The 19,370-nt window shown below is 59.0% G+C and overlaps 4 protein-coding genes across 5 annotated transcripts; all 4 read right to left on the bottom strand.

Moving 5' to 3' along the window:
- Positions 1-35: 35 nt before the first annotated feature.
- On the bottom strand, positions 36-946 carry LHB (luteinizing hormone subunit beta). Its single transcript, XM_087421396.1, is given in 3 exon segments — positions 36-370; positions 661-891; positions 894-946. Coding segments are annotated over 3 exon segments (516 nt in total). The 5' UTR covers positions 936-946; the 3' UTR covers positions 36-127.
- Positions 947-1,913: 967 nt separating this feature from the next.
- SAXO3 (stabilizer of axonemal microtubules 3) lies at positions 1,914-5,026 on the bottom strand. The gene is given in 6 exon segments (XM_087421393.1): positions 1,914-2,123; positions 2,126-2,480; positions 3,018-3,145; positions 3,907-4,068; positions 4,168-4,368; positions 4,659-5,026. Coding segments are annotated over 6 exon segments (1,212 nt in total). The 5' UTR covers positions 4,815-5,026.
- A 750-nt stretch (positions 5,027-5,776) lies between these two features.
- Positions 5,777-9,270, bottom strand: NTF4 (neurotrophin 4). Of its 2 annotated transcripts, XM_087421394.1 has the most exons (4): positions 9,181-9,270; positions 8,586-8,634; positions 8,063-8,186; positions 5,777-7,470 (listed from the first exon to the last, which is right to left on the bottom strand). In XM_087421394.1, exon 4 carries the CDS (start codon positions 7,456-7,458, stop codon positions 6,826-6,828), a length of 633 nt encoding a protein of 210 aa, XP_087277520.1. In that variant the 5' UTR covers positions 7,459-7,470; positions 8,063-8,186; positions 8,586-8,634; positions 9,181-9,270; the 3' UTR covers positions 5,777-6,825. The 2 variants fall into 2 exon arrangements, with proteins under 2 accessions (XP_087277520.1, XP_087277521.1); XM_087421395.1 differs by lacking the exon at positions 9,181-9,270 and having other exon boundaries at positions 8,586-8,793.
- A 4,143-nt stretch (positions 9,271-13,413) lies between these two features.
- Positions 13,414-16,827, bottom strand: KCNA7 (potassium voltage-gated channel subfamily A member 7). Its single transcript, XM_004440255.3, has 2 exons — positions 15,153-16,827; positions 13,414-14,259 (listed from the first exon to the last, which is right to left on the bottom strand). The coding sequence occupies exons 1-2, from the start codon at positions 16,047-16,049 to the stop codon at positions 13,450-13,452; spliced, it is 1,707 nt and encodes a 568-aa protein (XP_004440312.2). The 5' UTR covers positions 16,050-16,827; the 3' UTR covers positions 13,414-13,449.
- Between the last annotated feature and the right edge of the window lie 2,543 nt (positions 16,828-19,370).

Below are 19,370 nucleotides of genomic sequence, written 5' to 3'. Positions count from 1 at the left end.
GAGTACGGTTCGAGATGCCTTTATTGGGAGGGGAGGGGAGTGCCTTTATAGGGAGGGGAGGGGAGGGGAGGAGCGTCTGCTGGCTCCAGGAGTGGAGGTGGGCCTGGGAAGTTGGGGTGGGGGATCCTTAGAGGAAGAGGAGGCCTGGGAGTGGGGGCCGGTCACAGGCCAAGGGCTGGGCCCTGGGACCCCCGCAGTCGGAGCTGCTGAGGCGGCAGGGCCCGCAGCGACAGCTGAGGGCCACGGGGAAGGAGACCATCGGGTCCACACCAGGCGGGCAGCCCGGGAGCCGGATGGAGGCAAAGCGCAGCTCATGGTAGGTGCACACCGGCTGGGGTGCGGGCGGCAGGGCAGCCGGCAGCACCCGCACCTGGAGGCCGGGGGGAGGTGGGGGGGCGGAGGGCGGCATGAGTGTCTGCCTGGGGCCAGATCCTCCCCAGAGCTCCCAGACTCAGGTGTCCAGGGGACCCTGTGTTCTCCCCACACGCCCAGCTCTGACTCCAATTCCCCAGCCCCTGCCCCAGGGGGCAGGCCACCCTTCCACCCCCGCTGCCACCTCCCGTCTTCTGTGGGCCTGCCCTGAGCCATCCACCTGGAGCAGAGGTGGCAGCACCCATCCTCAGGCCAGCAGGGCTGGCCCACCCGCCACGGGCAGCTCACCATGCTGGGGCAGTAGCCGGCACAGATGCTGGTGGTGAAGGTGATGCAGACGGGGCAGGCCTCGTTCTCGGCCGCCAGGGTGGCGTTGATGGGCCGGCACAGTGGCCGCAGTGGCCCCCTGGACGCCCACACCCCGCCCACGCTCAGCAGCAGCCACAGCAGCAGCCCCTGGGACAAGGCCAGTGCCTCAGGGCCAGCCTGAGACCTCTGCCCTGGGCCCTCACCCTCCCAGCCCCCACATACACACATTCAGGGACCCAGCTGACATCTTCCATCAGGGCCCACCCCTCCACTTTGATCCCCCATCCTGTCACCCAGGGACCCCAGATAACCGCAACACCTCAGAAGGCCCCCTCAGGCCATGTCCTACCCACTTCCCTCCTCCTGGCAGGAAGCCTGCTGGCTGTCCACACCGTGGAGAAAGAGGCCTCCTTCACCAGGTCACAAGACTCTCCCTACTCATGCCAACTGTGGGCTGGAGGGAGCTGCAAGGTGCCCAGGGGCCCTACAGTCTTACCTGCAGCATCTCCATCCTCAGTGCCTCCCCTACTGTGTTTACCTGGTCTTATACCTGCAGGCTGTGGGGGCGGCAAGGCCACTGGGGGTGGCGGCATGGGGGTAACCTGGACACTAATCTTCCCGGGGGCGAGAGGCAGACAAGGTCAGGGAGGTGCAGACTCGAGTGGCTCACTGGAGCGCCGGCTCCCCCCACTCCCTGAGTGGCTCAGCACCAAGAAATAGGAGACACCCACGGTGAAGGCGACTTCACAGACTGAGTCCGCAGGTACTAGAGAGGTCGTGTTGGGGCACAGGAAGCAGGGTATAGGCAGCCGGGGCTCTGCCCATCCTGCAGGCAGCCAGGGGAGGCTGGAGCTCGCCCCTCCGACGACCCTCAAATGAAGGTGGGCTGAAGCTTCCCCTGCTCCCCTGCCATGGACTGAAAGCCATTCCTGTGCCAGGGTCCAACCTCTTTAGGGTGGGCATGGCTTCAATATTGGATTCTATGCTCAGAGGCGGGGGTCCGCCTGCACCCAGACGCAACCTCCCTCCCCCGCCCCGCCCAAGGGATTCAGCGGGAGCCCCATCTCCCCCAAGCTCAGGCCTCCAGAAGCCAGAATGCCGGAGCCCAGCCCAGCAGAGAGCGCGGTTATAGGCCATTGAACTCTGTCATTGACTAATATAAGCGCTCCCTGTCTACCGCAGGGGGCGCGTCCCGCCCGCTGGCCCACCGCCGCAAAACGTCTTTTCCTGGCTCAGTCCCGCCCCCGCAGTCGAGCGAGAGTGTGTGGGGCGCGCCCCGCCCAGGGCCTGGTGGGCGGGGCCCATGCTCTATCCCGCCCCCACGTGGTGGGCGGGGTTCCCGATCTTAGCCCTGCCCGGTGCGCCCCAGTCACTGTCTTCCAGCCTCTCCTCGCCCAGGGGGTGTGTCCGGGGCGGGGCTGGCGCGTCCGGCTCAGAAGAGCGCGGGCTTCAAGCTGCCGTAGCCCGAGTTTTCGGTGCTGTAGGCTTGCGGCACGCTGTGGATGCCCGCCACGGGCTTCCAGTGGGGGCCGCCCCAGGGCAGCTCCAGCGGGCAGAATCGGTCGAGCCGGCGCAGTGGGTGCAGCGGGGCCCCATAGGACTCCTGAGCCAGAGACAAGGCCCCGCGGTGCGGCACGGCTGGCGTCACCGGGCGGACACGGGGCACGCGGGTCTCCGGTGGCCGGGGCGGCCGAGAGCAGCGCGTACAGGGTGGCCGCTGCGGTCCCCAGGCCTGGGGCGTATCCTCGAAGCTCCAGTAGGTCAGCGGGTCCTTGCGGGGATACGCAGACAACTCCTTCCTGTTGGGGGGCGGGGGGAGTAGGCAGGATGGGGAGGGCACAGCTGGATCCTAGGGATGAGGCTGAGTGAGGTTCAGACCTCGGGTCCTGAGGAGGCTGCAGACCCGAACTCCTGCGTTTCGAGGCGAGGACACATTTGTAGGAGTGGGGGACCCTTTGGGTAGGATGGGGCTGGGAACTCCTAGCCTGGATTCCTGGGTCCTCGAGGCACTTAAGGGTCTGGAATATGGGGTTTTCGCATCCTTGGGAAGGAGTATCTGGGGACTCCAATATCAAAGTAGGCCCCGCCCTGGTCCCCCAGATCCAGAACTCCCTCTTGGGCAGTCCGCAGGCTTCATGTTCCTGAGAGTTGACACTAAGGATACCTGGGCGCTAAGAGGTAGGGGCTGGGGTCTGAACTTCCGGTTCTTGCCCTAGCAGGAGCTGCAGGCTGAGACTACTGAGTCAGAGAGAGGGAGCCGACACCAGGGGTCGGCGTCCCACGTGCCCAGACGGGGGCTGTGCAGGGGGCGGCGCCGAGCGAGGACCCAGACTCACTTCGGGTAGGCCCGGAAGTCCCGGGCCGAGGTGGTCAGATAGAGCTCAAGGCGGTCCAGGACGCCCTGGTCGGATACTGTGAAAGCCCGGCCGGCCAGGTCCGGGTTCTTCGTCCAGGGGATTACAGCCTGATGAGAATCGGGGGAGGAGGGGTGAGCAAGAAAGAAGTTTCATACCCCGTTCCAAGTCCTGGGTCCCAGATTCAGAATCCGTCTTCCTTCAGCCTCGTCAGTCCTCCTGGACCAGGCGCTCACCCCCGCCCCCAGAATCAGAATCCTTCCTGACCAATCGCACGCCAGCGCACTTGAGCTTCGCTCCCAAATCAGAACCCTTACCAGCCTCACCTCCAAAATCCAAACACTTTCTGTCCGTCATCGAACACAAAGCCAAGCCCCCAGCCACAAAAAACCTTCCCGGCTCCGCCCCCAGACGCAAACTTTCCTGGTCCGGCCACTGGAATTCAGCAGCACCTTAAGCAACAATTCTTACTTCCTCCCAAGTGCGAGCTGCCCAGCCGCGACCCCGTCTAAGAATATTCAAGGCCCGCCCCCACGTATATCCGCTGCCTAGCTCCGCCCCCAGCCTCAGAATCCCCTCCTAGCCCCGCCCCGGGATTTACTAGTTGCGCCCCCAGTCTCAGAGCTGGAATTTCGGGTCTTCAGTCCCCTCCTCCTTCTGGCCCCGCCGCAAAAGGTTCAAGCCCTCCCCCAGTCTATGTAACCTCTTGATTCCGCCCCAGACCTTTTAGCCACGCCCCCAGACTCAAAATTCCTTCTGGCCCGGCCCCAGAGTCTCCTAGTCTTGTCCCTACCCTCAGAGCCCCTCCGACCCCGCCCCAGGCGCCCCAAGGTCAGTCCCATCGCGCCAGCGTGGCCTTCTACCCCGCTACCTGGGAGGGGCCCCCGCGGTGGTGGTCCGCAAGCTCCAGGGGCTGGGGCCCGACGCCGAAGGTGGCGCGCTGGTCCAGGCCGGGCCAGCCGGTGTACTGCGCCCTCGTCTCGCTGCACTGGTGCTTTGTGATCAGAGGGAGGCGCCAGCCGCGGTGTCTGAGCTGCGGAAGGCGATGCGGAGACCCAACGTGAGGGCGCACGGGACTCCAGTGCGGTCCCCAGCCCCGTCCCCAGCGGACCTCGGCATCCCAGATTCTTACCTTTTCCCCTAAATCCTTGATCCCCACAGTCCGCGTGGGGTCCGCAGGCTCTGGGGCCCTGGGCTGCGCGTAGGGCCCACCATGGGTCTTGGGCACGTAAGCCGAGCCGGAGGTCGTCTCCCATCTACTGATGACCTCATCGAAATGCCAGATGTGCAAATCCTGCTTTGCGGCCGGGGGCAGTGGCTCCGCGACCGTGGACTGGGGAGAAGGCGTGGGACGTCAGCTGAAAAGACTCAGGAGTCCGGTCGGCTAGTCCTGATTTCTCCCAGTCAGTCCCCAGCCCCCTCCTCCCTCCAGTTTCAGCCGTCCAGGTTCCTTGGCCCCATCTCTCAGACCCAGGACTCCTAGACGCTCCTCGTTCAATTGGACAGGAGCCGGAGCCCCCAGTCCCCTTTTCTCTCAGCACCAGGTGTCTGGATCCTCAGGCCACTCCTTCAGACACCTAGGCCTCCAATCTCCTCATATCCAGGAGCCTAGGGTCCTCTCACCTGCACAGTGGGCGGGGGAAAGGGCACGGATGGGATAATGTGGTGCGCGACACCACTGCTGGTGAGATGCCAGTTGGGCCAGGATCCAGGCGCCTCGGTCCCAGAGATTGCGGGCCACGGGGGACCATAGCGCAGAGCTAGGGTCCGACCGGCCATGGTCCCACCTCCTCCCCCTAGCCAAGCAGGAGCAGGCTTGTTGTTGCTGTTGCCCCAGGCGACAGAACCCGCCCACTCTGAACCCAGCCAATGGAGGGCCTGCAGGCGTGTGGATGGATGGATAGAGGGAGAAAGAGACCCAGGCACAGAGGAACAGGGACTTTGCAAGAGGGGGACAGAGACCCCAAGAGGGGCACAGAAACTCAGAGAAATGGGGAGGAGAGAGAGGAGGGCAGAAAGGGGGGAGGAGAAGGGGAAATAAAAGTTTCAGTGTTTTAAAGTTTTAGAGACATAGAGGCTGGGGGGGAGGGGACAGAGACCCAGCGAGGGGGCAGCACAGAGACCTGGGGGAGGGGTTCAGAGATCCAGAAAGGGGGGCCAGAGACCACCCAGCACATCGGGGAATCCATGAGAAGCACCCCCCTTTCCTGCAGGGTCCCAGCCTTCTCAGCCGCCTCCTCCCTCTGCCCCGACTGCCCACCTCGGGGGTAACGATTTCCAGACTTCTCCGGGGCTCTCCCTCCCTCCCTGTGTGTGCTGAAGGAGCCAGCATCGGCTTCGGCTGTCCCGCCTGCCTTTGATTCGGTTGAAAACTTCCACCTGGGTATGGGGGGTGGGCGAAGAGAGAGAGACCCACAGGGAAATACTTAGCAAAAAAGAGGGCGGCGTGCGGAAACAGCTTTGATGAGTGAGAAAGAAATACAGACTCGAATGGGTGAGAGACGGTGAGAAACAGACAGAAAGAGAACTATTGACCCAGAGACAAGAGACAGGAAGTGAGACAGAGAGACAGAGAGGGAGGCGGAGAGAAAGAGTGGGAGCCACAGACCCGGAACACAAAGATGGGGGCAGCCAGACCCCCGCCCTGCCACCCCCATCCTTCGCAGGAACACAGTCTGTGTTGGTGGGGGCGGGGCGATGTCTATGTCCTTAGCCCAAAGCTGGTCCTAAAAGAATGTGTGTGTGTGTGTGTGTGTGTGTTGGCAACAGGTGTGAGGCTACGGAGTGGTAATACAGGAAGGGGTGTCCTGAGGGTGTGGGGTCTACCCCTGACTTCCCTTGTCACTTCCACACTTTAAAGACCTTTTGGTCAAGGCATCTGCCTCTTTAACATTATCTCATCCCACCAACCCATTCTTCAGACAGGGAAAACTGAGGCTGCCTTTTGCAGCCTGGCCCAGGGTCCCACTGACCCCCCTATTCAGGCTTCTGGGGCCCCTTCTGTTGCATTTTCCTGGCTCACTCAAGGCCTATCAGTGTCCAAATAACCCCTGATCCCAGCCTGGGGGCAGGCCACTTGGTCAGAATCTCATGCCCTACTCAAGCTAGACCATTTTAAGGTCTATTTCATTCTCAACGTGGGTTAAAGATTGAGAGAGGGAAGGGGGGTGGAAACCCGACTCCAACTCCCCACCAGAGCCAAACTCTCTAGCATCCTGACCTCTTATCATTCAGCCCTGCTTGTGCTCCTACTGTGACAGAGAGCTCACTACCTCAAAACAGAATATTCTAAGCCAACATCTGCCCTATCTGACCAATTAAGATTTCTCATTTGAACCCTGCTCCCAGCTAATTGCTTATATGTTCCAGTTTTTATGCCCCCTCACCCACTTCTTGTCATATCCTCTCTCCAGGGTGGGCAAGGTGATGTCCTCTGAGATTGTGTGGTCAGCGATTTAGAAGCTGAGGGCCTCCAATGGTCAAATACACCAGAGTTGATCTGACGAGTTGTGTATTAAAGCTGATAAACAGTAGGCACTCAGAAAATATTGGCTATTATTATCATCATCATTACCCTCAAGTTCATCCAAGAGAACTCCTATTCATCCTTCAAAACCCCATTTGGTTTCACCACCTGTCTTGCCCAGATTGAGCTCTCAAAATCAGAGAGCTGTGATTCTGTGACCATTTGATAAGTTCCCAAATGGAGGCCCAGAGCAGACAGGTGCCCCCCTGAGGTCCCTCAGCATCCAGTTTTCTTCCTCTGCCTGCCCAGTTCCCGGGCATGGGCCTAGGCTCGGCCAGTCCGGCTGAGGAGCGTGCAGACACAGGCAGTGTCAATTCGAATCCATCGCCAGCCCACACGGCCCTGGGCATCAGTGGTCAATGCCCGCACATAGGACTGCTTGGCCTTACACTCGGACACCCAGTGCCTCCGGTCCACACCCCGGCAGCCCCCTGCACCCCCACCGGGGCTGCCTTCCCCGGCGCTGTCAGCCTTGCAGCGGGTCTCGAAGAAGTACTGGCGAAGGGGACTGCCACCAGCCGCGGGCACCTCGCCCAGCACCTCCACCTCGCGCCCACGCAGGTCCACGGCCGTCCGGCGGTCTGTCACCCAGCCGCTGACCGCATCGCACACGGCCAGCTCTCCCCGGCGACTCGCTGGGGCTGTCTCACTCACACCCCGCCGACTGCGGTTGGCCGGGCTGCCTGCTGGCTCCCCGAAGGCCCCGGCCTCCAGCAGGAAGAGCAGAGGGGGGCCCGCGGGGGCGCCCCTGGACAGGGCTACTCGCGGGGACAGGAGGTCCCACTCAGGGGCTGGAAATGGGGGCAGTGGCAAGGGCGGGGGATGGGGCTCCACTGGGACGCTGGGGAGGAGGAAAAGTAAGAGGATGGGGAGGGAGCATGAGGGGTGGGGGAGCATCTCTCTGAGCACCTGAGGAGAGAGAGAAGCTGGAGTTAGAGAAGAGGGTAACAACTTAGTGGGGGACGGGGAGCACTCCAGGGGGACCTGCGTGCCAGAACCACTGGGAGGCCCTTGTTGTAGAACCTTGGGGGACCCTATATTCTAGGACTTGGATAATGTCCAACTTCTAGATTAATCATAATTATTTTACTACTATTACTAATCATAGCCAACAAATGGGGAAATACAGGCTCAGAGAGGTTAGTGACTTGCACCAGGTCACACAGCCAGCAAATAAGTGCCAGAGGTGGGACTCGAACTCTGTCCCAGCAACTCCACTCTGCCATCCTGCCTCTACAACCCCGAGGAACCCTAAGTCCTGCAGCCTGGAGGAAGTTTGAGGTTCCAAAATTCTGAGAAAGGAGACACAAGTTCAGCTCAAAACTGCCACCTAAGAAGGCAAGACACTTCCTCTTCCAGGCAAAGCCATGAAATTGACACAGGGCTGGGAGACACTGGTGGAGGTGTGAATACTGCAGTTTCTCTAGAACATTCTAGAAGTCTATGGTTTTGGGAAAGGGTGGCATAGAGGGGACTGGGAAGCAGCGTGTGGTTACCAGACCTGTCAGCACCTCCTCCACCTGCGAGCTCCCGGGCTGGGGGCCCCCAGACTCCGGGGGGCCCCTGTGGGGGACAGAGGTGGCCCCCTCCTTCCTGACATCTCAGGAGAGGGAGGGGGCAACCACCTAGGGGAAGAAGTGAATGGGCAGGTTATATAGGCAGGTGGGGGAGGGGGCCTGAACCCCTGAACACTGCCCTTCCCGGTGTTCCTCTTAAAATGTAGGGGACCCAAAAGTCAAGGCTGTGCCCCCTTCCCAGAGGCCCCTTCCCTGCCCAGGTGATGGCTCCTGGCTGGGATGGGAAGCAGATGGGGCAGGGAGAGGCTGCGGATGGAGGCGGCTGGAAAAGATTACATCCTCCTCAGCCCATTCATCTCCCAGAAAGAGTGGGGGCGGGGCTGGCCTGGACACCCGGGTCCCTGAGGGCCCACACTCAAGAAGCCCTGGGTCCCCAAGGCTGCTTCCTGGAATGTTCCCTGCTCACAGGACAGGCCAGGGCCCGCCCAAGACTTCTACTACACATACCTGGAGTGGCTGCGGCCCCGGCTGCGAGATGGGGAAACGGGAAGGGGGGCTGTGAAGAGGGGCGCATGTTGACCCAACCAGGACCAGGAGTCTAGGTCCCCAGCTGCCTCCCCTCTCAGACCAGGAATCCTGGTCCCCAGCTGCATCTTTCCTTAGGAGACCAGGCGCCAGCCCCCTCCTCTCTCAGACCCAAGGGCCCTGGGCCTCAGCCCCCTCCTTCGGGAGTCCAGACCCCCAGCTCCCTCCCTCAGATGCAGGCTCCAGGCCCCCAAATCCCTCTACCTTCAGACCCAGGAGTCCGGACCCCCAGTGCCCTCTTCTCCCAGACCCGGGAGTTCTGGATTCAGGCCCCTCCTCCCCAGGTACTCAGAAATACGGACTCTCAGGTCCCTCCTCCCCCAGAAGACCTAGGCTGGGGGTCCCGACTCCTGAGACCCCGCTGAGGTAACGGGCTGCGGGTCTGGGACACTTCCCTCCTGCCTCAGTTTCCTCCGCCAAGCCCCGCCCCCGCCAGCCCCGCCCCCGTCCCTCCCTACCCGGGGGCAGGGCGACCCGGGCGCCGGAATCCCGGGGGAGGAGGCGCGGAGGCTCTCACCTGGGGCGCCCTCCTCGGCTCCCCCGGCTGCCCCTGGCGCGGCGGCGGCTCCTCCTCCTGCTCGCTGGCTGCAGGGACGCCCGCTCGCCGCCGGCTCCTGGCGGCTCGCGCTCTGGAGGGCCGGGCGGGGCGGGGCGGGGCGGCGCCCGACGGCGGAGGAGGGGCCGGGGGATCCCGCCTTCCACACGCCGGCCGGGACCTCGGAAGCCCGGCCCGGCTCCTGCAGCCCTCGGCCCGCCTCAGTCCCAGGAGAGGGGGCCAGGCCCCTCCACCCCCAGACCCAGGAGTCCAGGCCCCCAGTCCCTTTCACCCAGATCCCAGTAAATCAGATCCCCATTCCCCTCATGTCTCAGTCTCAGGAGTCCAGGCCCCCAACCCCTCCACCCCAAGACCTGGGAGTCCGGTCCCCCAGCCCCTCTTCCCTCAGCCCCAGGACTCCGGGCCCCCAGCCCCTCCTCCCCCAGACCCAGGAGTCCAGGCCCCCAGTCCCTTTCACCCAGATCCCAGTAAATCAGATCCCCCTTCCCCTGATGCCTCAGTCTCAGGAGTCCAGGCCCCCGCCCCTCCCCCCAGCCCCTCCTCCCTCACACCCGGGAGTCTGGCCCCCAGCCTCTTTCCCCCAGGTCCCAGTAAATCAGATCCCCATCCCCCTGATCCCTCAGTCTCAGGAGTCCAGGGCCCCAGCCTCCTCCTCTCTCAGACCGGAGAGTCTGGGTCTGAGATTCCTTTGCCTTCTTTTGCCAATTCGGTGTCAACCCCGGGGCAGATTCCCACCCTCTGCTCTCATCCCCACTTTCCCAGGAGCCCCAGGCCAGACATTAACCAGCTGGGCTTGGGCAGTGATAAGACCCAAGGCTGGGGGAGACAGTGGATGTGGGGGGCTCTCCCACAGAGTCCCCTCTCCTGGAATTTCCTGGGTGGGGACTGTGGAGAGGGTCTTGTCCTGAGCTCAGGGAAGAGAAATTCAAGGTATTATAGGACTCAGAGATAGACAAAAGATATGATTTGGGAACAGAATGACCTGCTTAGAGAAAGAAAGTAAATAGTGACAGATGAAGGGAGACGGGGGAAAAGCACAGAAACGGAGAGAGAAAGGGGAAAGAGTCCCAGAGAAAGAGAGGGCCAGAGACCCAGAGAGAGACCCTAAGACAGACGAAGATCAGAGGGGACTTGGAGTCCCAGGACAGTCCTACTGCAGGGCCCTGCACCCCTCCTCCGGAGCTATTTTCGGGAGGAAAACTGACACCCGCCTTGGGGAGGGGGGTCATCCCATACCCCTCCTTCAGTCTAAATATAGCATGGCAAGGTGGCAGGAAGGGTGTCCCCAGATTAGGGTGTTCCCCTCTCCTCCTCCCCAGCCCAGCCAAAGCAACATAGAAGGCGGCTGAAGGCGGCTACAGTTGTTTATTGGGGGAGGGGGGAAGGGGCACTTCCCAGTCTCCGAGTGTCCACTCAAGGTCCCAGAGGTCAAGGTCCTTGACCTCTCCACACACACCCCCATTCCTAAGCACCCAGGGAGTCCCCCCAAAACAGAGGGACTCGATGTAACCCAGTCTCTGATGAGGTAGCAAGGCGAGTTTTCAAAGAAGAGTAATGAGGAAGCAGTCTCTGTACCTCTCTCTCTGGGTCTCTGACCTCTTCTCTCTGGGTCTCTGTCCCCCTCTCTCTGGGTCTCTGTCCCCCTCTCTCTGGGTCTCTGTCCCCCTCTCTCTTCGTCTCTGTCCCCCTCTCTCTGGGTCTCTGACTTCCTCACTCTGGGTCTCTGACCTCCTCTCTCTGGATCTCTGACCCCTCTTCTCTGGGTCTCTTCCCCCCTTCTGTGGGTCCCTGTCCTCACCCCTGGGTCTCTTACCCCTTCCCAGGCTGCTGTTAGAAGTGACCACCTAAAGGTTATAGTATTTTCAACCTTTATCAAACTCTTCCCACAACCTGTACCTATTCTCTCTGTATAAAAAGGTGGTTGGGTTAAATCAGGGGTTTCCACACTGAATTTCTTAGCTGCAATCTGAATTGCCAAGAGGGACTCCCTAAGAGGAGTGTCCCCCTCAAACCAGTTCCCCTCTGATGCACCACAGCGGTGGCTCTAAATAAGATTTCATTTAACCAGAAAAAAAAAGGGGGTGGGGGAGTTTATAGCTAAAAATAACAATAACACCACTCTGTAAACCACTGGATGGGTTTTAATAAATTAATACAATAAAGTACTTTGAATGATGTCTGCCACATAGGAAGCCCTATATGTGTTAGTGATTATAACCAGCCTCCTCCTCCTCCTCGAAATGCCCTTTTAGTACCGAAAGACCTCTGGAAACGTTTTGGCTTTGTGAGGGTGACACGCTCCCCCCTGAGCCTCAGTTTCCTTGTTTGTGAGAAATGAGGCTGTTGGACTGCAGAGGTCCCGCGCATCCCAGCAGGCTGATGGGGACATGTGGGGTCAGGCAGCCTGCCACAAGCCCTGGCCCTGGGGGACAGGCCACACGACCTTGGGAAGCCACTCCCATGCTCTAAGACTCTGCTTTCTCCCCCGGAAAGTAAAGTGGACCCCCCAGTTTGTCCGACCGCGGGAGGATGGGGTGGCACGCCTGATTTGGGATCTTTTTGTGATTCCGTGGAATAGAGACTCTGTGTCTCTCTCGGGTTCAGGGGTACTGCATTTTTCTGCCTTTTGCACTGACTTTCTGCATTTTTCTTTCTTGATTCTCTTTCTCTGGGGCGCTGTGGTCTGTCTCCAACTCTGGGTGTCGGTCCCTCTCTCTCTGGGTGCCTGACGCCCCCACTCTGGGTCTCTATCCACCACTCTTGGTCTCTGTCCCCCTCTGTCTGGGTCTCTGTCTCCGCCCTCTCTCTGGGTCTTTGTCTCCTCTCTGAGTCTCTGTTCCTCTCTCTTTGGGTCTTGGTGCCCTCTTCTCTGGGTTTCTATCTCTTCCTTTCTCTGGGTCTCTATCCCTCCCCAGGTCTCTGTCTCCCTCCTTTGGGTTTCTGTCCCCCCATCATGTCTGGACAGGGTACGAACAGTTTCTCCCTCATTCCCCTTCCTGTGTGGCTCTGATTGCCATGTCTGGAAGCAAAACTGTAGGGGAGGACAGATAGAGAGGGGGTTGAATAGAAAAACGAAGCAGGTGTGGGGTAAACAGAAGGAATGTCTACATCTTCCTGGTTCACCCAGAGGCCTTATGCAAGAACAACTGAATCTACAGATACAGAACCCAGCCCCACCCATTATAGTGAGTGACACTGGGCAAACCAGTTCAGTTCATCTCCAGAGTCCACAACACCACACTCACTCTGTGATACACGATTCCTCCCCAGTGCTGTAATCCTTGGGTCCTTTTGCTACTACTAAATGCAAAACAAACCAACATGGCCCTAGGGAACTCATACATACAGTCCAACTCAACCCAACATTCCTACAGGACTCACAATGACATAACCTGATGTAACTCAACTCAGCATGGCCCTACGAGACTCAAACAGTTGTACCACCCAACTGAACTGGCCCTACGAGACTCACAAGGTCATAAAACTCATTACAGCTCAACTCAATGTAGCCCCGAAAAACTTCTAGCCACATAACTCGACACAATTCAACCCAACAGAACCCTGAAAGACATACAGTCATACGTTCCAACCCAACTTGACCTAATGTGATCTAGAAAGCTCACATTCTATCACTTGACTCTTCGGATTTCTACATGACTGACAAATTCACAGAACCTAAAATAACATGGCCCTAGAAGAATCACCAAGCCACACAATTTCCAACATGTCTCAACTCAACTCCACAACACTATGCATGAATACGCAATCAGTCCCAACAATGCCATGGGTGGCCACCTAACTTGACCCAACATTGCCCTAGAGGACTCACCAAACCACCGAACCGTGCACAATGTAGTTGGACAAGACTCAGAGAGACTCGCAACCCAACCCAACCCAACAAGGAAGTAAGAAAGTCACAAAACTATGTGACCAAACCTATCTCAACACTACCCCTAAAGGCTTCACAAGCCTTTCACAACCCAATGCAACACAAACCAATGGAGTCTCCCTGTCAGCTCAGCATAACCCATTGCCATTCACTGCCACCTAAGGAGGTATCCACAGTAGCTAACAAACCACACAACTGAAGACCCAAAAAGACTCAGTGTTCCCCAACTCATTATCACTTAACCTAGTTCTTCCTAAACCCAACCCCCTCCCCCTGACCTTCCCCTCCACCCCCTCCCTCCCTCCAGGGAAATGCGAGGTCCTGCAGACCTCGACTGTCCCTCACACTTCAGTGACCATGTGTTTCCCAGGCGGAGCCCAGAGTGGAGGTGGCAGCTCAGGCATCTCTCCATCCACCAACCCCCCATTGACCTTGCCCTCCAGTGGGCCACAGGGCTGCGTGTCCACGTGGCTGTACATTGCGGCCTCTTCGTCGTCTGTCTCCCGATGGTAAAAGTAGCTGAAGTTGGAGACAATGACCGGCACAGGCAGGGAAATGGTCAACACGCCGGCAATGGCGCACAGAGAGCCCACTATCTTGCCACCCACAGTAACGGGTGCCATATCTCCATAGCCGACTGTGGTCATGGTGACCACCGCCCACCAGAAGGACTCAGGGATGCTGGTGAAATGGGAGTCTGCCCGGTCGACCTCGGCAAAGTAGACTGCGCTGGAGAAGAGGACCACACCGATGAAAAGAAAGAAGATGAGGAGGCCCAGCTCGCGCATGGAGGCTCGTAGTGTCTGGCCCAAGATCTGCAGGCCCTTTGAGTGCCGGGACAGCTTGAAGATGCGGAAGACGCGCACCAGTCGGATGACTCGCAGGATGGCCAGTGACATGGCCGGCTGGCCGACCCCCCGCTGCCGGGCCAGCTCAGTGCCCAGTGCCACAAAGTAGGGCAGGATGGCCACGAAATCGATGAGGTTCATCACGTTCTTGAAGAAGGCTGCCTTGCTCGGGCAGGTCGCCAGGCGCACCAGCAGCTCGAAGGAGAACCAACAGATGCACAGCGTCTCCACCACAAAGAACGGGTCATCTAAGCGAGGCGGGGGTCCAGGCAGCTGGCTGGAGCCATTCAGCCGAGCAGGGAACTGCAGGGAGGAAGGGGTTCAGGGAGGACCACGCCAGGGCTGGGGCACACTGGAATGGCCATATTTGTTGTTTAAATATCCAACTACTTATCTACAAATTGGTCAAAAGCCGCTGCCCCCAGGCCCCCAGTAACCCAGCTGTCCTGACTCCTTCCCAGGACCCCAGGGATGGTCCCTGGGTGGCTGACTTTCCGGTCCCTCCTGAAATGACGCTAGAGTGAGGTTCAACCTCTTCCCTCCCAAAGTCCTGCCCCCAGCGTTGATTTTTTCAGATAGGGAAGGTCCTCGCCCTGCCCTCCCCAACCCAGCCCAGACTATAATGGCTCAAGAGCCTTCTGTACCCCAAACCCTGGGCCCCTCCTCTCACAGCCCTCAGCTCGGCTTTCTTTGTGACGGATTCCTCCCACCCCAGCCCTCAGACCCCACCCCTCTGTCTCCAGCTCCCTCAGCTGCTTTCTTCGGGCCCCTGCTCTCACCACCTCCAGCTCATCCTTCCCATTGGTTGTTGCCTAGACCCCGGAATTGTCAGGCTCTCCTCCGCACCTCAGCTCTATTTCTTAATGTACCTGTCCTCTTGGCCTTCTGATAGGCCTCCTATTCAGATCCTCAGGCCCCGCCTCCATTAAACTATACCCTCCCCACCCCCAGGTTTTAATCCCCTGATCAGGCCCTGTCACTGGGTTACCCACTCCTCACAGCCCCTTGTCCCATCTATGATAGGCCAGGTCCTCCTACCAGGCCCCCAATGCCCCACCCACAGCCAAGCCCCACCTTCCTGAGAGGCCCCGCCTCCCACTGCCCCTTACCCCGCCTTTTGATTGGCCAGGTCCCCGTGGACCCCGCCCAGCTGCTCCCAAACCCCGCCTCTCACCACCCGGGCCCCGCCCCCTCACCGGGCCGGCGGCAGCCACCGCGGCGAGCCCCGGGCTGTCGCGGTCGTCGCGGAAGTCGGGCAGCGTCTCGAGGCAGAAGACGACGATGGAGACGAGGATGACGAGCACGGAGACGACGGCGAGCACGCGCGCGGCCTGCGAGCTCTCGGGGAACTCGAAGAGCAGCCAGAGCTGGCGCGCGAAGGCGCGGCGGGGCAGGGGGCGCTCGGGCGGCAGGGGGCAGCCCTCGTCCTCGCGCAGGCGCGCCAGCGCCGCCGTGCCGAGCCCGTAAAAGGCCACCTCCTCCAGGAAGATGTCGAGCGGCACGTGCGCCGGCCGCCGCAGCCGCCCGCCCGACTGGTAGTAGTAGAGCACCGCGTCGAAGCTGGGCCGGTGCCGGTCGAAGAAGTACTCGCGGCGCGCGCCGTCGTAGAAGCGGCTGCGGCGCACCGGGTCCCCGAGCAGCGTGTCCGGGAAGCGGCCCAGAGTGCGCGCCCGCGTCTCGAAGCGCAGCCCGGCCACGTTGAGCACCACCCGCTCGCAGCAGCCGCACGGCGGCGGGCACCGCGGCTCCATGGCGAGCGCAGCCCCGGCGACCCGCGGACGGACGTGTGGCCCCGACGCCCGACCCGGCCCGGCCCCGCCTCGGCCGCCGCCGCCGCCGCCGCCGCCGCCCCAGCCTGGTGTCCGGTGTCCACGCGTAAAAATAGCCCAGCCGTCCGGCCAGGGCGCGGGGGAGGGGGCGCCGTGACCCCGGCGGGGCAGAGGGCGGCCGCGCGCCCTCTGCCGGGGCGCCCGCCTTTCCCCCCGGCCGCCGCCGCGCTGCGCTTTCTCCGCGTCTATCCCGCTTTCCGGCCCCCTTTCCCTCTGTCTCTCTATCGCTCGGGATCGCTGTCCTGCGTGTCTCTGGGTTTCCATGTGCGTGTCTTGTCTCTTTTTTATGAATATCTGAGCCCCTCTGTTGGAGTCACAAATTTCCACCTCTCTTTTCTCTCGTTCTCTTGTATGTTTCCGCGTCTGGCTTCGCTTTGGGTCTGCCAGGGATGTATTTCTGAGTATCTCTATGAGTCAGTTGCCTCTGAATTTTGCCGTTCTAGAGGACTTTTGTGTCTCTGGGGGTCTCTGTCAGTCTCTGTGTCTCTGGGTGTCTCCGGATCTCCGTCTTTGTTTTGATTCTTGTTTCTCGGGGATCTGTCTCTATTTATCTCTTGTCTCCCTTGCTCTCTGTCTCTCCCCTCTGTCTGGGTCTCTCTGCTTCTTGTCTCTCTGGGTCTCTTCTCTCTTATTATCTCTTAGCCCTCTGTGTCTCTGTCCCTGGATTTCTCTGGGGCGCCCCTTTGGGTCTCTTTCTTTCCCTGTATCTCTGAATTACCGTGAATCTCTGTCTCAGGACCTCTGGAGCCCTCAGGGTCTCCGGAGTCATATCTCTGAATCTCTCTTCTGACTAGCGCTCTAGGTCGGCTCCGACCCTATCCTAGTGGTTGCTCGGTCCTGGAGAAGCTCCAGCAGCTGCAAACCATGAGCATGTGCGCACCTCACCCGGTCCCCTCGCCAGGGTCTTCCCCGGGGTCTCCACCTGAATTCTCTGCCAGACGGTCTGAGAATCCAGCAAGTCCTGAGCTGTAGCCCTGAATAGTGCAGAAGGAGGCAGGGCCTACCAGGAACAGGTGGGGGGTGGGCTGTGGAGATGCCGCAGGGTCACTCGAAGGGACCGAAGGACAGACAGACGATGGCCTTCCAGCCACCGGTGTCCAGTGACACCGCGTAAAAATAGCCCCATCTAGCCTATCGGATGGGCTTGGGGGGAAGTGGTGGGGATTGGTTACCCGGACTCCAGGGAATGGGGTCCCGGGCGCCCTCTGCTGGGGGACTAGAGAGAGACACTAAAAGTTATAACTCCCTGAGAATTCTGGCGCTCTACAATTTCTTTCTGGGATGCTATGTCACCATCCCTCTGGATTTCTGTATTCCTCTCTCTGGGTCTCTGTCCCCCTTATCTCTCTAGTCTTTTCTCCCCCCTTCTCTCTGGTCTCTGTCTCCTTTCTTCTCTGTCTCCTCTTGTCTCTCATTCTCGGAGACCACAAAGACACCCCTCTTCGTGGATCTCGAAACTCTGTGTGTGAACTGAGCCCTCCTCCTCCCTGCAGCCACGCCTCTTACACTCTCCGCCCACTGGGCCTGAAGGTGGGTGCTTCTCCTTTGCCACTTCCAGACAGTTCTACCTCCCGCAGCTCCTCTGAAGGTCAAGCTCTCCGTGGACAGCTCTTCCCGTCCTTCCCTAATGAACTCACCCCTTTCCCTTGTGACTACTCCCGCTCTTTCACGGAAGATTTTAGATCCTATCCATCACTCTAAAACTACTGTCGTAGTTCTTAGTAATTTTAGTATCCCCATAGATGATCCTGCTGAAACCTAGCCTGTACTGGATTGTCTTTTCCAAGAAAGACCACATTTCTTGTCCTATGAGGTGGTCCCGAGCCTTACCACACCCTATCTCATGGAGTCCATGTCCCCAGCTTTTGGTGACTCCCTCAACTAACAGACCCCCTGGGAAGGAATGGCATGTGATTTCTGAGGTTGGGTCATAAAAGGCAACTTTCCGCCCCACCCTCTTCCTTGGGACACTTTTGCAGGCCAGTTGGCAAGGCCCATGTGGAGAGGACGCTAGGGTACTGGCCCTTGGCCCTGGCTAAACGCACAGCTGATCACCAGCACCAACCTGCAGCCACGTGAGTGAGCCATCCTGGAAGCACATCCTGCGCCAGCCAGGCAACCCCCACTGATGCTCCTGGAGCAGAGATAAGCCTTCCCCCCAGATTGTAAACTTGTGAGCGAAATAAATGATCTTTGTGGTTTTCAGCCATGCAGTCTCTGGGTATGTTACAAACACCGCGGGAATAGATAACCAGAACGGGACTTCTCGCTACTCTAAGCCCATCTATTTTGCCCGCTCCATTTCCATCTGTTTTGCCCTCCACCCTACCCTGGCCACCCACTTTCTTTCTTTTTGTTTTTTAAAGTTTTATTGAGCTACTATTCACTTACCATACAATTCACCCATTTAAAGTGTACAACACAATGTCCATGCCCTCCTTTTTCCTATCAACCGAATTTTAAAAACTGTCAAGCCCACCAGCACATACAATGCATGGATCCTGTTACCGCTTCATTATCTCCGACTCCCCCCACCTTGTCCTCCCTTTACTCTTTCCTCTGCTTCCGCTGTTCCACAGTCCATCCGTAAAATCATTCCCTTTCGTGTGTCTTTAACTCCCTTGCCTATGACCCCCTCCAGGGCACTGTTGGGGCCAAACCCTAACCCTAGTAAATCCTTCTCTCACCTACTCTGTGCCTTCCCAGGGGGCCCTGAGCAGGGCCGGACCCCAAACCCCAGCCCTGCCTGCAATCCCGCTACGTGGCCCTCATCAATGTCCCTGCCGCCTCCTCAAGATGGCTGTTACCCATCTTCATTCTCCTCAAACCCTCCACAGCACCCTGGCCCTTCTCACCTTCAGTCAGCTGATGACCTCACTCCTCATTCCACTCAAAACATAAAAGCTACGAGAACGCTTCACCTTCCAACAGCCCATTCTATCATCTGCCTAGATGCTCTGCTTTTCATCTGTCCCCCCCCCAGTCCAAGCCCAACATCTTGCCTTGTGTCCTGGATCCCATCTCCCGGTTCCACCCGCAGACTCTGCTCCTGTCATCACTCCTAATTCTCTTGTATCATCAGTGTGGGAGGCAGAATGATCGCCCCCCACCCCCAAAGATGTCCACTTCCTAATCCCTGGAACCTTTGAATATGTTACCTTCTATGACAAAAGGGACTTTCTGAATGTGATTAAATTAAGGCTCTTGAGTTGGGGAGATTATCCCGTACGATCTGGGTGGGACCCAATGAGGGTCTTTATAAGAGAGAGGTAGGAAGCTCAGATTCGTAGAAGATGTGAAGATTGAAGTGGAGGTCAGAGAGGAGAGAAGATGCTACATTGCTGGCTTTGAAGACGGAGGACGGGGCCATGAGCCAAGGAATGCAGGGGGCTCTAGAAGCTGGAAAAGGCAAGGAAATGAATTCTCTTGTAGAGCTTCCAGGAGGAACCAGCCCTATGGACTCATTTTGGACTTCTGACTTCCAGAACTGTATGATAATAAATGTGTGTTGTTTTAAGCCACTAAGTTTGTGGTAATTTGTTACAGCAGCAACAGGAAACCAACACAGTCAGTCTCTCCCATTCC

The sequence above is a fragment of the Ceratotherium simum genome, chromosome 33, assembly GCF_057802395.1.
Source record: "Ceratotherium simum simum isolate JZ-2026a chromosome 33, ASM5780239v1, whole genome shotgun sequence".
Lineage (NCBI taxonomy): Eukaryota > Metazoa > Chordata > Mammalia > Perissodactyla > Rhinocerotidae > Ceratotherium > Ceratotherium simum.
Note: the sequence above shows the minus strand (reverse complement) of the source record. Positions and strands in the feature narration are given on the sequence as shown.

Excerpts from the sequence above, each read along its gene's own strand:
- NTF4 (XM_087421394.1), bottom strand. The coding sequence starts at position 7,458 with ATGCTCCCCCACCCCTCATGCTCCCTCCCCATCCTCTTACTTTTCCTC.
- KCNA7 (XM_004440255.3), bottom strand. The coding sequence starts at position 16,049 with ATGGAAACCCAGAGACACGCAGGACAGCGATCCCGAGCGATAGAGAGA. Across the intron at positions 14,260-15,152 it reads CGGTGGCTGCCGCCGGCCCG|TTCCCTGCTCGGCTGAATGG; the intron begins GTGAGGGGGCGG and ends TCCTCCCTGCAG.